The sequence below is a fragment of the Oncorhynchus mykiss genome, chromosome 25 (genome assembly GCF_057628025.1).
Source record: "Oncorhynchus mykiss isolate SJ-2025 chromosome 25, ASM5762802v1, whole genome shotgun sequence".
Classification (NCBI taxonomy): domain Eukaryota; kingdom Metazoa; phylum Chordata; class Actinopteri; order Salmoniformes; family Salmonidae; genus Oncorhynchus; species Oncorhynchus mykiss.
The window spans coordinates 75900415-75917528 of NC_143046.1; the positions used below are offsets into that span (position 1 = coordinate 75900415).

Consider the following 17114-nt stretch of genomic DNA (forward strand, 5'->3'; position numbering starts at 1 on the left):
CACCCACCTCCGGTGTCGATGGCATCAATGAGAGCGTCTGTGTCTTTGCTGCGGATACAGTCGATGAGCTGTCGGTGGGAACGCTCCCCGGAGCTGTCCAGCCGTCGCAGGCCCGGGATGCGCCCTGTTGAGCCAGCAGTGGATTTGGGCAGAGCCTTGCGGCCCTCGAACAGCAGCACCAGCAGCAGGTCCACCAAACGCATGGTGTCCAGAACACAGCGCTCGTCCCCCTGCATGGCACTCTCCATGGAGTCAGGCAGAGCAGAGCGTAACAGATCCTATACACACACACACACAGGAAACACACACACAGAGAGACAAAACAAAAACACCACTTCTATTATTATCCCATTATTCTCTTATACTAGTCACAGTGTCACTTCAGAATAGCTCTCATTACAATACAGTTCTCTTCACTAATATATTCTGAAATTAGATCCTTTCAACGTTTTATGTTATTTTTATTACGGTTAGCTTTCAAGATATTGCAGTTCATATATTAAAATTTGTGCCAATAAAATTGCTATGAAATACATTATGAATTCTTACTAATACAGAAATGTGTCCCAGAGTGCTCATAACACCAAATACAGCTACCACAAATCAAACTGCAATAATTTGACAAGGCTAAGGACTTAAAATAAAAGCCATCTAATAAAACTCTTCTCAGTAGTCTCTGAGATATGAGCTGGTCCTTAAAGACTCACATTGAGAAAAGTATTTTGTACCAACAATGGGCAATTTGATTTGTAAATGTTTTTTTTGTTTTTTTAACAATACTAAATGTAAAATGTCCTTACATGAGTGACGAGGGGAGAGCCTCTGCACAGCGTGGACAGCAGGCTAACGATGGTGGACACCTGGTTGGAGAGTTTGGAGTCGGCGGCGGTGGGTTGGGCCCCAGTGGAGGTCCGGCCTGGCTTACAGGTGGAGGAGGAACCGGAGACCGTGCCCCCTGCAGCCGCCATCCGGGACAGCAGCTCCTCTGTCAGACCGTGCTTGGCCAGTGGCGCGGGGTCCACCCCTCGACGGGTGAACCGGTCCGCCAGGGAGGCAAAGCAGCGCAGAGCACCGTCAGACACCTGTCAATCAATGGGTTGCATTTTCATCAATAACAATGCAATCATTTGCAACTAGACATTCAAGCTTCTTTCCAGTGATAATTGATTCAATTTATATAACTGATTGGATTTATATACCACTTTTCCAGTAGTTCAAAGCACTTAATATAGAAATGGGGAAAACTTATTCATCCACCACCAATGTGCATGGATGACCACCCCCCCAACCGATGACCCCTGAGTGGGTGTGCCATTCACCTGGTGGTCTTCGTGTTTGAGAAGACTGGAGAGGGACTCCACGCAGGTCTCCAGAGAGGAGTCCTGGGGCTCCATCTTGCTGCACAGGCGAGACACCACAGACATGGCAGAGTGCAGGGTGTCCTTATGGACCAGATGACCGCTGTCCCGGATGAAGCTAAGCACACAGTTCAGACCCCCAGACTCAAACACTGCACCAGACTCCCTGGTACAGATCAGCTCCAGCACCTGACAAATGACACCACAAATAGTCAGCAGAAGAATATATTCATAAATTATTATTTATGATGCGCGGCCCATTTTTTACTATGGATTTCACAACGAGGACTCTGCACCTGACTACTTTGAGTATGAGCATGTTCTGTAATATTCTACCACATACATAAACCCTTCCTAAACCAGATATATATATATATGTTGTGAAACATGACCTACATATTCAAGAGCTAATTTGAATAAACTCCTCATACGCATCTTGTGATTTGAATAAAAGGTCCCAGGTAAAGAAAGATAATGTTTTCTTGCAGGGCGTAACATGTTATTTTTTCTTCCACCAGCAACTGTGGCAAGTAGATGAAAAGAACTCTACCAGCCAAAATTTTTTTTTGTCATAATTACATTTTTTTTAAACAACTGATGACCATGTTTTGTAATGTTTCTAAAACAATACATGTATTAATAAGTAATGTGCTAAATTTAAATGTCATACTTTCTTTTAACCAAAATATCCGATTAGACCAAATGTTCAGCTTCCCCTTTAAGGGTGTGAGATTAACGGGGCCACTGGAGTCATGTCACGTGTGTCTGTATGTGTGTGAGATTTGGGATGTGACTAGTAGTAGACAGTGGCTGCAGTCCAAATTAAAAGTCGACAGCCCTTGGCCCTAAACCCTCAGCCCTTGAATGACGTATTACATCGTCACATCAGAGTGTACCTTAAATGTCCCTTGCCCAAGCGAGGGAGAGTGATAAGAGAGATAACGTCCTTGGTGGAAATCTTGAAATTGAGCTTAAAAAACAACCAATCTAAAGCTATTATTGTGCCTAGCAAGCTAACGTAGCTAGTTAGCACTCCTGTCAGGTTGCTAGCTAGCTAGTTACTTATAGCTGGCTAGTTAGTTTTATAGTTTGGTCATTTATTCCAATAAATTTCAGAATCCCCAAAAATCTGTTTCTAAAGCTAACAACGTTTTATAGGCTCCTCACTATGAGACTAAGCCAATATGCCAACACTAAAATCAATGTCATCTATACATATTTTTTTTGCAAGACAGCATCATAAGTTTCTCACATTCCAAAAATACAGCCACGTTGATTAAATGACACCGTGCCACCGGAGTTTGACACGCGACTACAGTTTGCATTGAATTGTGGGTCATGAGTAAATTAGACCAACATTGATGCCTGTGCATCCAAAAAAATGATCTATCAGCACTTCACTCACAGTGTGCAAAACTGTTGCTGCGCGAGGTGGGATGTAGTATTCGTATTTCTTGGTGTGATTAGCGGCTATGAAACAAAACAGCAGAAATACTGTGAAAACAGCTACTTCAGCATTTTTATGCTAGAAATCGCACATATGCTCATACTTGACTTTTGACCATTTTTTTTTCACAAATGCAAATGTAATGCTCGCACTGTAGAGCCCTGAAAATTGACCTCCCGCCAACGTGACTGGTGAGGTAGACATTCTTACTAGAGGTCGACTGATTAATGGGAATGGACGATTAATTAGGGCCGATTTCAAGTTTTCAAAATCGATAATCAGCATTTTTGGACACCGATCATGGCCAATTACATTGCACTCCACAAGTAGACTGCGTGGCAGGCTGGCTACCTGTTATGCGAGTGCAGCCAGGAGCCAAGGTAAGGTGCTAGCTAGCATTAAACATATCTTATTAAAAAAAAAAAATCACTAGTTAATCACTAGTTAACCACACATGGTTGATGATAGTACTAGTTTATCTAGCTTGTCCTGCATTGCATATAATCAATGCGGTGCCTGTTAATTTAGCATTGAATCACATCCTACCTCTCCAAACGGGTGATGATTTAACAAGCGCATTCACAAAAAAAGCACTGTCGTTGCACCAATGTGTACCTAACCATAAACATCAACGCCTTTCTTAAAATCAATTCACAAGTGTATATTTTTAAACCTGCATATTTAGTTAATATTGCCTGCTAACATTAATTTATTTTAACTAGGGAAATTGTGTCACTTCTCTTGCGTTCTGTGCAACAGAGTCAGGGTATATGCAGCAGTTTGGGCCACCTGGATCGTTGCGAACTGTATGAAGGCTATTTCATCCTAACAAAGACAGCCAACAAGCGCATTTGCGAAAAAAGCAGAATCGTTGCACGAAATGTACCTAACCATAAACATCAATGCCTTTCTTAAAATGAATACACAGAAGTATATATTTTTAAACCTGCATATTTAGTTAAAAGAAATCCAGGTTAGCAGGCAATAGCACGCAGAGTCAGGGTATATGCAACAGTTTGGGCCGCCTGGCTTGTTGCGAACTAATTTGCCAGAATTTTACAAAATTATGACATAACATTGAAGGTTGTGCAATGTAACAGGAATATTTAGACTTAGGGATGCCACCATTAGATAAAATACGGAACGGTTCCGTATTTCACTGAAAGAATAAATGTTTTGTTTTCTAAATTATAGTTTCTGGATTTTACCATATTAATGACCTAAGGCTCGTATTTCTGTGTGTTATTATATTATAATTAAGTCTATGATTTGATAGAGCACTCTGACTGAGCGGTGGTAGGCAGCAGCAGGCTCGTAAGCATTAATTCAAACTGCACTTTACTGTGTTGGCCAGCAGTTCTTCTCTGTGCTTTAAGCATTGCGCTGTTTATGATTTCAAGCCTATCAACTCCCGAGATTAGGCTGGCAATACTATAGTGCCTATAAGAACATACAATAGCCAAAGGTATATGAAATACAAATGGTATAGAGAGAAATAGTCCTATAATAACTACAACCTAAAACTTCTTACCTGGGAATATTGAAGACTCATGTTAAAAGGAACCACCAGCTTTCATATGTTCTCATGTTCTGAGCAAGGAACTTAAACGTTAGCTTTTTTTTTACATGGAACATATTGCACTTTTACTTTCTTCTCCAACACTTTGTTTTTTGCATTATTTAAACCAAATTGAACATGTTTCATTATTTATTTGAGACTAAATTGATTTTTATTGATGTATTATATTAAGTTAAAATGAAAGGGTTCATTGTTCATTCAGTATTGTTGTAATTGTCATTATTACAAATATATAATATATAATATATAATATATATAAATATATATATATATATAAAAAAATCGGTATTGGCGTTGCAAAATCATAATCGGTCGACCTCTAATTCTTACCCACCAATACCTAAATCGACCCGCATTTGGCAGGTGTTCATTTTATGCCCTGAAGCAAACAGTTGATCACATAAAAATAAAAAAGCAAGGGAATTGTTTTTATAAAGTAGAACAAAAACGACTTCTCCACAGCGGTGTAATGCTCCCACAGTGTTTAATAGAATAATGCTTCAAGCCCAAATTCTAAATAAAAGCGTACCTTGACACACTGCTCGGCCAGGTCTCTGCTGGTCCTGTTGTTGAGCTCCACCACCACCAGGCGGTTACACAGAGCCTTGATGGCCCCGTCCACGCCCACGATCCTGCGGGTGCATTCAGCCGACACGTCCAGGTAGTATGTGATGGCACGGGCCGTCACCTCCAGCACGTTGTCCGGGGCGCTTTCGTCCAAGAAGATCTTACACAGGGCGGGGAGGAAGGTGCGTGGGGGACACCTGGGGGACAGAGGAGGGCATATATAACCTTTATTTATATAGGTTATTCTCAATGAGAAAATCTATTTTGCAAGAGAGGACTAGCTATATAAACATAAGCATCCACGAACGACTCAACAGTAACCAAATAAAAAGGCTTGTGCCGTCATTATAGGCAGTTTGTATAAGCGCGACATTGTCCTCTCAACAGTATGACTAATGCTTGAGATGTTTGTGAGATAGACAGTTGACAGTGTGTGTTGGTGACTCACGTCTCGAAGCAGCGGTCCACGTTGTCAGACATGAGCAATAACATGCAGAGCTGCTCCAGGGCGATCAGCTGCATGTCCCTCTCATCTCCCTGGCCCATCTGGAGCCACTCCAGCAAGGTGTCTGGGTCCACGTCCGCCATGATTACCCCCCTGCTACAGCTCCCTATCTGGCACCTAGCCCAATCACTGCTGTGGGCTGAGCTGGGGACTCATCCGCCGGATGGAGAAAACACGGACAGGTCCAATCACTGCTCCCTCCTGTGTGTCATGTAGTCTTCCTTCACCTGGGGTGGAGAGGTAGATGGGGGGGAGAGAAAGAGAGAAAGCTGGCATTTAATTTAATCATGACTGGCTCAATTTGCAGTTGCCAAAGGGATTACGTTGGGCAAATCAGAGCAACAAAGGTTTGTAGCTAGTTCTTGTGACATCTGAAACATGGTAATTGCTATAAATAACTAAGCAACAGTAACTTTTCCTCTCAGGAAAATAACAGGTTTTGGGCCTCACTTCTCTGGGTACTGTATGTAACAATAATTTAAAAAAATGGGACTTCAAGAACCCAAAGTCACTTTACAACATAGAAATCAAGAATTACAAAAATAAAACAGGAGTCAAAATAAACATCAGACTAAACAAAAACATTAATAAAAAGAGGGGTGGGCTCAAAGATGGGAAAGAGTGATGTATCAGTGTATGGAGAGGGGAGGGTTGGGTTGGGATACGAACCCGGTCTAGGGTAAGGAGGGGGTCGGGATACGAACCTGGTTTAGGGTAAGGGGCGGGATTTGGGTTGAGATACAAACCCGGTTTAGGGTAAGCGGCGGGATTTGGGTTGGGATACGAACCCAGTTTAGGATAAGGTGCGGGATTGGGATACGAACCCGGTTTAGAGTAAGGGGCGGGATTGGGATACGAACCCGGTTTAGGGTAAGGGGTGGGATACGAACCCGGTTTAGGGTAAGGGGCGGGTTTGGGATACGAACCCGGATTAGGGTAAGGGCGGGTTTGGGATACGAACCCGGTTTAGGGGCGGGATTGGGGTTTGTAGTGTATTTCTTTGCTTGTATGTGGGTGGGGGCGCTTTAGGAGGGAATGAAAGAGAATGATGGCCTCAAGAGTTACAAATGGGTGGAGGGAGGGAGTTTCAGTGCCTAGGAGCAAGGCAAGATGGTGAGGGCTTTGTAGGTCAGAATGAGGATCTTATCATCAATGCATTGGGAGACAGGGAGCTATTGGAGTCGACAGGGGTGAAGTGCTGCCAGGATTTAGTGTGGGTCAGGAGTCAAGCTGCAGACTGGAGGTATCATCTCCACACAATACTGAGTTCAACTATTTTCGGTTGGGGGTTGGACTATGTTCATTAGGACTTGAAACAGTAAAACAGTGTCAATTTGTTAGAGCCTGGATGGCTATAGGATAAGATAATTGGGGTAGATACTCTTATCAACAGATGCATCACAAATTACCAGAGAACATTTGCGGTTTCTATAACTGGCAACTACTGACTCCCACCGAATTGTCTCCCAGACGTTTCTAGTACTTGTGTAGGAATTAGCCCTTTGTTCCATTTATTTTGAACCACCAACTGAATATCCAGAAAGGATAGCCCAGTACTAGGTAACGTTTATCTATCTTACATCTACAGTCTGACAATGGACACACTAATAATCTCCTTACTTTTGACATTATCATTATTCAAGTAGCTAGCTAATGTCACAAATCCATTATTATTAGTAACACCAGAAAGTACAGCAAACATAAACAGGTCTTTATATAGACCTAACTAACTAGCTACAGTAGCTAGTTAATTCCATGACTTGGTTCGCATTTACTGCGGAGAAGTTTAGCAAACGTAATTTACTGACGTTACAGTTGTGAAAGAACTGCTAGTTAACGTTAAGTGGCAGCATACCAATTTTACAAAACAAGTTATACTGCATAGCTAGCTAGCGTAAACAACCTAACGTTTGCTATAAGGCTTGGCTACACTTAGCTAGGTACTGGCTAACTAGCCCAGTTCTATCAACATAACGTTAGCCATCAGTCCACGAAGACAAAAAACGTATTACCTGCTGTAGTTAGCTTACTGTTAGATGACTAACGTTAACGTTAGCTATATTTAGCTAAACGAACGTTAGCATTTAACCGGTAATTGTTAGCTAATACAAGTCAATTACAATTAATTCAATAACTACTACTTCATGCTCAACGACATAATATATCAAACACAGCAGACTGTATAGGAGGACGCCAACATTTGCGTGTTATTTTGGTGTCTGTACATCACTAGACAGCTAAATTAACGTTAGCGTACCTAGCTCATCCTACCGAGTCAGATTAACAGTAGTTAGTCGCCTAAAATCAAACAATGAAACTGCTACAAGAATTACTAACATGTATATTCTGAGGTTTGAATAATACAGAAGAGTTCAAAACATGGTCGTAATACAATGTTACAATGCATGGCCTGACCATCAACACATAATCCGCGATGATTCAGTTCCAAGAGAGCCCAAGGCCGCAACACTTCTGTCAGTCATAACACGTAGGAAAAACTAGGTTGCTCGGTTTACAACACAAACATAGTAGATACACACTCACCGTCTTTCAGATGACAAAAAATAAAATGACAGTCGATTAAATACAATAGTGCGTTAAGGTACAATCCAACCTAAGGGGAATAAAATACTTAATTCCCAGTTATTTTTACCGAGCCATAAAGGTCAAAGTGGACAGTAATGCAATATATAAATTCAGGCGAAATGGAGAGCGGTCGAGGTAACGGAGTTGGCTCTCCGTCGTATGCATCACGAGGCTACGCAGCGTCCTACTGTATTCTCTATTCACGGGCTGACAGCATTGCGGCTGTATGCCAGGGGGCGCTAGCTACAATACGTGGAAAAGCACAGAGACCCCATTTCAAGAATTACTTTATTTGTGTAAAGGATGGACCTACAGTTCCAGTCAAAAGTTTGGACACGCCTACTCATGTAGAATAATAGTGAAGACATCAAAACGATTAAATAACACATATGGAATCATGTAGTAACCTTTGTCATCAAGGCAAAGGGTGGCTACTTTGAAGAATCTAAAATGTATTTTGGTTTGTTTAACACTTTTTTGCTTACTACATGATTCCATATGTGTTATTTCATTGTTTTTATGTATTCACTATTATTCTACAATGTAGAAAATAGTAAAAATAAAGAACAACCCTGGAATGAGTAGGTGTGTCCAAACTTTTGACTGGTACTGTACATACTCAATTGGTATCATTCATGAATATTGCAGTCAGTCAGACAGAAAATGCAAAATGCAGAATACATGCATACAGAATGCTATCATACCCTTACCCACATTATTTTTGGTTTTATTCACCCACTGCCATTAGAAAATAATGTGTTAATTGTACCCAATATTTCTATTTGTACAGTTTACAAAATAAATGGCCAGGCTAACATTTTACAGTATCCTCACAGGCACAAAAGCAGTATGAAAGTGCTAAACAGCCCGAGCAAAAACCAAGCTGAAAGCAGGATAATGTCCTCCATACCAGATAAAAAAAATGTGCATACATTTTTTAATTTGTTGTGTTAACTTTCTGAACCACCTTCCCACGATTGACTGATCCAATATTATACTGTCAATTCAATTTTAATTGCATTAGATTGAAATTCGATGCATGCATCCATTTCATAAACCACTATTCTGATGAGTGTATCTTTGGAGCAGAATTTATTTTGACATACATTCTATCACACTCAGCAACCCAGGATATTTATGTAGGGTAATTTAACATGAACACTGAGAGGATTATGCTAGTAACGATAAAGTGACGCTGCTAACTGACTGCTGGCTATGTGGATCTCAATGCAGCCCTTTTAATGTAGTCAGTGACCATAATACAGTGCTAAAATGATGTGCCATCAGAGACTCTGGGTTCGCGCCCAGGCTCTGTCGTAACCGGCCGCGACGTGGGTTCGCGCCCAGGCTCTGTCGTAACCGGCCGCGACCGGGAGGTCCGTGGGGTGACGCACAATTGCCCGGGTTAGGGAAGGCTTGGCGGGTAGGGGTGTCCTTGTCTCATCGCGCACCAGCGATTCCTGTGGCAGGCAGGGCGCAGTGCGCGCTAACCAAGGTTGCCAGGTGCACGGTGTTTCCTCCGACACAATGCTGCGGCTTGGTTGGGTTGTGTATCGGAGGACGCATGACTTTCAACCTTCGTCTCTCCCGAGCCTGTACGGGAGTTGTAGCGATGAGACAAGATAGTAGCTACTAAAAACAATTGGATACCACGAAAAAGGGGTAAAATACAAAATAAAAAAGTAGCGATAAAATGACGCTGCTAACTGACTGCTGGCTATGTGGATCTCAATACATGTTATGTAGTCAGTGACCATAATAAAGTTCTAAGATTATGACCATTATAATGTTAACTTAATAGCAACGTTTTGATTGCTGGCTGGACATGTAGTTACAACATTAAACTGTATGATAAGTGCAATGCCATTTCAAGAACATCAGTGCAGTGGTTCTATTGTTCTGTGGACACACTGCTCTGTACAGTTCAATTAGTCTTAAACATCTAAAAAAACCATGTCAGTACATGGTAGTTTACATTGATTGACCTGTATTGCTATGGCAATTCAAACCTAAGTTGTGTTGGAGAATGAATTTAACACTGATATGTATTTTTCTTCAACAATCTCCAATTATGACAGTAGTGTGTATGTATGTATCTCTTTCAGCTTTGAAAATGTCTGTATAATATATGTATAGACTGCCTCTCTACATAATATGATGACAGCCATTCAAATGATATGACAAAACAAATACTGTAGACATCCAATCATGGATGCCAAGCAAAGTTTAGATGTGAATGAAACTGCTGTGGTTAGAGGTGAACTAATGTTTCCCTCACTGATTGAGCAGGGGTGTGTGTATTCACTAGGAAGCAAACAGGCCGAAACAGAGAGAGACCTACCTGAATTTGTCCATAAGAAATACTTGTTTTCCTTTTCCGTTTTGCTACAGTCCAAAATGTTTTGCTACACTTTGCACTAATGAATCCTCCCCACATAGGATATGACTAACCACAGACCTTTCCCTGTGTCAACCTAGCAGCAGCATTTGAGCTCCCTGGTTAGGGATCTGTGTTTGATGATGACATTGGTTTTACTCTGTTGTCATTCCCTCATAGAGGTTAAACAGTTAAGATGAACACCTATTCTACCATGAAATTAAACTATACAAAGTCATACAATTATTTTTACGGCACTGTCCTTGATCTGTGTCTGGCTTTAGTGACTATTAAAAATATTAATGCGGTAAGAATCCTACTATGGCCTCCCGAGTGGTGCAACGGTCTAAGGCACTGCATTGCAGTGATGAGGCGTCAATACAGACCCGGCTGTGTCGGAGCCGGCCGCGAATGGGAGACCCATACAATTGGCCCAGCGTCGTCTGGGTTAGGAGAGGGTTTGGATGGCCTTGTCCCATCATGGTCTAGTGACTCCTTGTGGCAGGCCGGTCGCATGAAAGCTGACTTTGGTCGTCAGCTGGACGGTGTTTCTTCCAACACATTGGTGCAGCTGGCTTCCGGGTTAAGCGAGCAGTGTGTCAAGAAGCAGTGTGGCTTGGCAGGGTCGTGTTTTGGAGGACGTATGACTCTCAACCTTTGCCTCTCCCGAGTCCATACGGCAGTTGCAGCGATGGGACCAGACTGTAACTACCATTCGGATATCACAAAAAGGTGTAAAAAGTACAAATAAATAAAATAATCCTACTAAGATAAATTGACAGTACGCACTAATAATGACAACATGTGATTCAGATTCTGTATTCTGTATTCTGCCCAGGGGAGCTGTTCTGACCAAGACGCAGGGTTGCGAAAAGAAAGACTGCGTAAGATGCGACCAATAGTCTGATTGGCCCGTTCTGCTTGACCGTTAGACTGGGGGTGAAAGCCGGAAGAGAGACTGACGGAAGCCCCAATCAAACGGCAAAACTCCCCCAAAATTGAGACGTGAATTGCGGACCTCTGTCCGAAACGACGTCTGACGGAAGGCCATGAATTCTGAAAACATTCTTGATGATGATTTGTGCCGTCTCTTTAGCAGAAGGAAGCTTAGCAAGGGGAATAAAATGAGCCGCCTTAGAGAACCTGTCGACAACCGTAAGAATAACAGTCTTCCCCGCTGACGAAGGCAGTCCGGTGACAAAATCTAAGGCGATGTGAGACCACGGTCGAGAGGGAATGGGAAGCGGCCTGAGACGGCCGGTAGGAGGGGAGTTACCGGACTTAGTCTGCGCGCAGACCGAACAAGCAGCCACGAAGCGACGCGTGTCATGCTCCCGGGTGGGCCACCAAAAACGCTGGCGAATGGAAGCAAGCGTACCCCGAACGCCAGGGTGGCCGGCTAACTTGGCAGAGTGAGCCCACTGAAGAACGGCCAGACGAGTAGGAACGGGAACGAAAAGAAGGTTCCTGGGACCAGCGCGCGGCGACGGAGTTTGAGTGAGTGCTTGCTTTACCTGCCTCTCAATTCCCCAGACAGTCAACCCGACAACACGCCCCTCAGGGAGAATCCCCTCGGGGTCAGTGGAGGCTACTGAAGAACTGAAGAGACGAGGCGATGAGAAAAATACGCGCAAGGGTGGACCTTGTCGTCAGAGAGGGAGCGCTGAGAAAGAATGGCTCCCACGCCCACCTCTGACGCGTCAACCTCGACCACGAACTGTCTAGAGACGTCAGGTGTAACAAGGATAGGAGCGGATGTAAAACGATTCTTGAGGAGATCAAAAGCTCCCTGGGCGGAAACGGACCACTTAAAGCACGTCTTGACAGAAGTAAGGGCTGTGAGAGGAGCTGCCACCTGACCGAAATTACGGATGAAACGACGATAGAAGTTCGCGAAGCCGAGAAAGCGCTGCAGCTCGACGCGTGACTTAGGGACGGGCCAATCAATGACAGCCTGGACCTTAGCGGGATCCATCTTAATGCCTTCAGCGGAAATAACAGAACCGAGAAATGTGACGGAGGAGGCATGAAAAGTGCACTTCTCAGCCTTCACAAAAAGACAATTCTCTAAAAGGCGCTGGAGGACACGTCGAACGTGCTGAACATGAATCTGGAGTGACGGTGAAAAAATCAGGATATCGTCAAGGTAAACGAAAACAAAGATGTTCAGCATGTCTCTCAGGACATCATTGACTAATGCCTGAAAGACAGCTGGAGCGTTAGCGAGGCCGAAAGGAAGAACCCGGTATTCAAAGTGCCCTAACGGAGTGTTAAACGCCGTCTTCCACTCGTCCCCCTCCCTGATGCGCACGAGATGGTAAGCGTTACGAAGGTCCAACTTAGTGAAAAACCTGGCTCCCTGCAGGATCTCGAAGGCTGAAGACATAAGAGGAAGCGGATAACGATTCTTCACTGTTATGTCATTCAGCCCTCGATAATCTATGCAGGGGCGCAGGGACCCGTCCTTCTTCTTAACAAAAAAAAACCCCGCTCCGGCGGGAGAGGAGGAGGGGACTATGGTACCGGCGGCAAGAGCTACAGACAAATAATCTTCGAGAGCCTTACGTTCGGGAGCCGACAGAGAGTATAGTCTACCCCGGGGGGGAGTGGTTCCCGGAAGGAGATCAATACTACAATCATACGACCGGTGTGGAGGAAGAGAGGTGGCCCTGGACCGACTGAACACCGTGCGCAGATCGTGATATTCCTCCGGCACCCCTGTCAAATCACCAGGCTCCTCCTGTGAAGAAGAGACAGAGGAAACAGGAGGGATAGCAGACATTAAACATTTCACATGACAAGAGACGTTCCAGGAGAGGATAGAATTACTAGACCAATTAATAGAAGGATTATGACAAACTAGCCAGGGATGGCCCAAAACAACAGGTGTAAAAGGTGAACGAAAAATTAAAAAAGAAATGGTTTCGCTATGATTACCAGAGACAGTGAGGGTTAAAGGTAGCGTCTCACGCTGAATCCTGGGGAGAGGACTACCATCCAAGGCGAACAAGGCCGTGGGCTCCCTTAACTGTCTGAGAGGAATGTCATGTTCCCGAGCCCAGGTCTCGTCCATAAAACAGCCCTCCGCCCCAGAGTCTATTAAGGCACTGCAGGAAGCTGACGAACCGGTCCAGCGTAGATGGACCGACAAGGTAGTGCAGGATCTTGAAGGAGAGACAGGAGTAGTAGCGCTCACCAGTAGCCCTCCGCTTACTGATGAGCTCTGGCTTTTACTGGACATGAAGTGACAAAATGACCAGCGGAACCGCAATAGAGACAGAGGCGGTTGGTGATTCTCCGTTCCCTCTCCTTAGTCGAGATGCGGATACCTCCCAGCTGCATAGGCTCAGCACCCGAGCCGGCAGAGGAAGATGGTAGTGATGCGGAGAGGGGGGCAACGGAGAACGCGAGCTCCTTTCCACGAGCTCGGTGACGAAGATCAACCCGTCGCAGTATGAAACTGAAGAACGGCCAGACGAGTAGGAACGGGAACGAAAAGAAGGTTCCTGGGACCAGCGCGCGGCGACGGAGTTTGAGTGAGTGCTTGCTTTACCTGCCTCTCAATTCCCCAGACAGTCAACCCGACAACACGCCCCTCAGGGAGAATCCCCTCGGGGTCAGTGGAGGCTACTGAAGAACTGAAGAGACGAGGCGATGAGAAAAATACGCGCAAGGGTGGACCTTGTCGTCAGAGAGGGAGCGCTGAGAAAGAATGGCTCCCACGCCCACCTCTGACGCGTCAACCTCGACCACGAACTGTCTAGAGACGTCAGGTGTAACAAGGATAGGAGCGGATGTAAAACGATTCTTGAGGAGATCAAAAGCTCCCTGGGCGGAAACGGACCACTTAAAGCACGTCTTGACAGAAGTAAGGGCTGTGAGAGGAGCTGCCACCTGACCGAAATTACGGATGAAACGACGATAGAAGTTCGCGAAGCCGAGAAAGCGCTGCAGCTCGACGCGTGACTTAGGGACGGGCCAATCAATGACAGCCTGGACCTTAGCGGGATCCATCTTAATGCCTTCAGCGGAAATAACAGAACCGAGAAATGTGACGGAGGAGGCATGAAAAGTGCACTTCTCAGCCTTCACAAAAAGACAATTCTCTAAAAGGCGCTGGAGGACACGTCGAACGTGCTGAACATGAATCTGGAGTGACGGTGAAAAAATCAGGATATCGTCAAGGTAAACGAAAACAAAGATGTTCAGCATGTCTCTCAGGACATCATTGACTAATGCCTGAAAGACAGCTGGAGCGTTAGCGAGGCCGAAAGGAAGAACCCGGTATTCAAAGTGCCCTAACGGAGTGTTAAACGCCGTCTTCCACTCGTCCCCCTCCCTGATGCGCACGAGATGGTAAGCGTTACGAAGGTCCAACTTAGTGAAAAACCTGGCTCCCTGCAGGATCTCGAAGGCTGAAGACATAAGAGGAAGCGGATAACGATTCTTCACTGTTATGTCATTCAGCCCTCGATAATCTATGCAGGGGCGCAGGGACCCGTCCTTCTTCTTAACAAAAAAAAACCCCGCTCCGGCGGGAGAGGAGGAGGGGACTATGGTACCGAGAGAGTATAGTCTACCCCGGGGGGGAGTGGTTCCCGGAAGGAGATCAATACTACAATCATACGACCGGTGTGGAGGAAGAGAGGTGGCCCTGGACCGACTGAACACCGTGCGCAGATCGTGATATTCCTCCGGCACCCCTGTCAAATCACCAGGCTCCTCCTGTGAAGAAGAGACAGAGGAAACAGGAGGGATAGCAGACATTAAACATTTCACATGACAAGAGACGTTCCAGGAGAGGATAGAATTACTAGACCAATTAATAGAAGGATTATGACAAACTAGCCAGGGATGGCCCAAAACAACAGGTGTAAAAGGTGAACGAAAAATTAAAAAAGAAATGGTTTCGCTATGATTACCAGAGACAGTGAGGGTTAAAGGTAGCGTCTCACGCTGAATCCTGGGGAGAGGACTACCATCCAAGGCGAACAAGGCCGTGGGCTCCCTTAACTGTCTGAGAGGAATGTCATGTTCCCGAGCCCAGGTCTCGTCCATAAAACAGCCCTCCGCCCCAGAGTCTATTAAGGCACTGCAGGAAGCTGACGAACCGGTCCAGCGTAGATGGACCGACAAGGTAGTGCAGGATCTTGAAGGAGAGACAGGAGTAGTAGCGCTCACCAGTAGCCCTCCGCTTACTGATGAGCTCTGGCTTTTACTGGACATGAAGTGACAAAATGACCAGCGGAACCGCAATAGAGACAGAGGCGGTTGGTGATTCTCCGTTCCCTCTCCTTAGTCGAGATGCGGATACCTCCCAGCTGCATAGGCTCAGCACCCGAGCCGGCAGAGGAAGATGGTAGTGATGCGGAGAGGGGGGCAACGGAGAACGCGAGCTCCTTTCCACGAGCTCGGTGACGAAGATCAACCCGTCGCAGTATGAAACTGAAGAACGGCCAGACGAGTAGGAACGGGAACGAAAAGAAGGTTCCTGGGACCAGCGCGCGGCGACGGAGTTTGAGTGAGTGCTTGCTTTACCTGCCTCTCAATTCCCCAGACAGTCAACCCGACAACACGCCCCTCAGGGAGAATCCCCTCGGGGTCAGTGGAGGCTACTGAAGAACTGAAGAGACGAGGCGATGAGAAAAATACGCGCAAGGGTGGACCTTGTCGTCAGAGAGGGAGCGCTGAGAAAGAATGGCTCCCACGCCCACCTCTGACGCGTCAACCTCGACCACGAACTGTCTAGAGACGTCAGGTGTAACAAGGATAGGAGCGGATGTAAAACGATTCTTGAGGAGATCAAAAGCTCCCTGGGTGGAAACGGACCACTTAAAGCACGTCTTGACAGAAGTAAGGGCTGTGAGAGGAGCTGCCACCTGACCGAAATTACGGATGAAACGACGATAGAAGTTCGCGAAGCCGAGAAAGCGCTGCAGCTCGACGCGTGACTTAGGGACGGGCCAATCAATGACAGCCTGGACCTTAGCGGGATCCATCTTAATGCCTTCAGCGGAAATAACAGAACCGAGAAATGTGACGGAGGAGGCATGAAAAGTGCACTTCTCAGCCTTCACAAAAAGACAATTCTCTAAAAGGCGCTGGAGGACACGTCGAACGTGCTGAACATGAATCTGGAGTGACGGTGAAAAAATCAGGATATCGTCAAGGTAAACGAAAACAAAGATGTTCAGCATGTCTCTCAGGACATCATTGACTAATGCCTGAAAGACAGCTGGAGCGTTAGCGAGGCCGAAAGGAAGAACCCGGTATTCAAAGTGCCCTAACGGAGTGTTAAACGCCGTCTTCCACTCGTCCCCCTCCCTGATGCGCACGAGATGGTAAGCGTTACGAAGGTCCAACTTAGTGAAAAACCTGGCTCCCTGCAGGATCTCGAAGGCTGAAGACATAAGAGGAAGCGGATAACGATTCTTCACTGTTATGTCATTCAGCCCTCGATAATCTATGCAGGGGCGCAGGGACCCGTCCTTCTTCTTAACAAAAAAAAACCCCGCTCCGGCGGGAGAGGAGGAGGGGACTATGGTACCGGCGGCAAGAGCTACAGACAAATAATCTTCGAGAGCCTTACGTTCGGGAGCCGACAGAGAGTATAGTCTACCCCGGGGGGGAGTGGTTCCCGGAAGGAGATCAATACTACAATCATACGACCGGTGTGGAGGAAGAGAGGTGGCCCT

General features: G+C 45.5%; 1 protein-coding gene across 15 annotated transcripts in view; it reads right to left on the reverse strand.

Moving 5' to 3' along the window:
- The window catches only part of LOC110505770 (E3 ubiquitin-protein ligase HECTD1), a 37733-nt gene extending 29393 nt beyond the window's left edge, over window positions 1–8340 (reverse strand). For all 15 annotated transcript variants that reach the window (XM_090221109.1, XM_090221107.1, XM_090221103.1 and 12 more), the window contains exons 1-6: window positions 8001–8340; window positions 5400–5683; window positions 4914–5148; window positions 1320–1547; window positions 801–1082; window positions 8–278 (exon numbers count right to left, since the gene is read on the reverse strand). In XM_090221109.1, the coding sequence (XP_090077235.1) occupies window positions 8–278; window positions 801–1082; window positions 1320–1547; window positions 4914–5148; window positions 5400–5539 (1156 nt within the window). In that variant the 5' untranslated portion in view covers window positions 5540–5683; window positions 8001–8340. The remainder of the gene's footprint in view (window positions 1–7; window positions 279–800; window positions 1083–1319; window positions 1548–4913; window positions 5149–5399; window positions 5684–8000) is intronic.
- Window positions 8341–17114: the final 8774 nt, after the last annotated feature.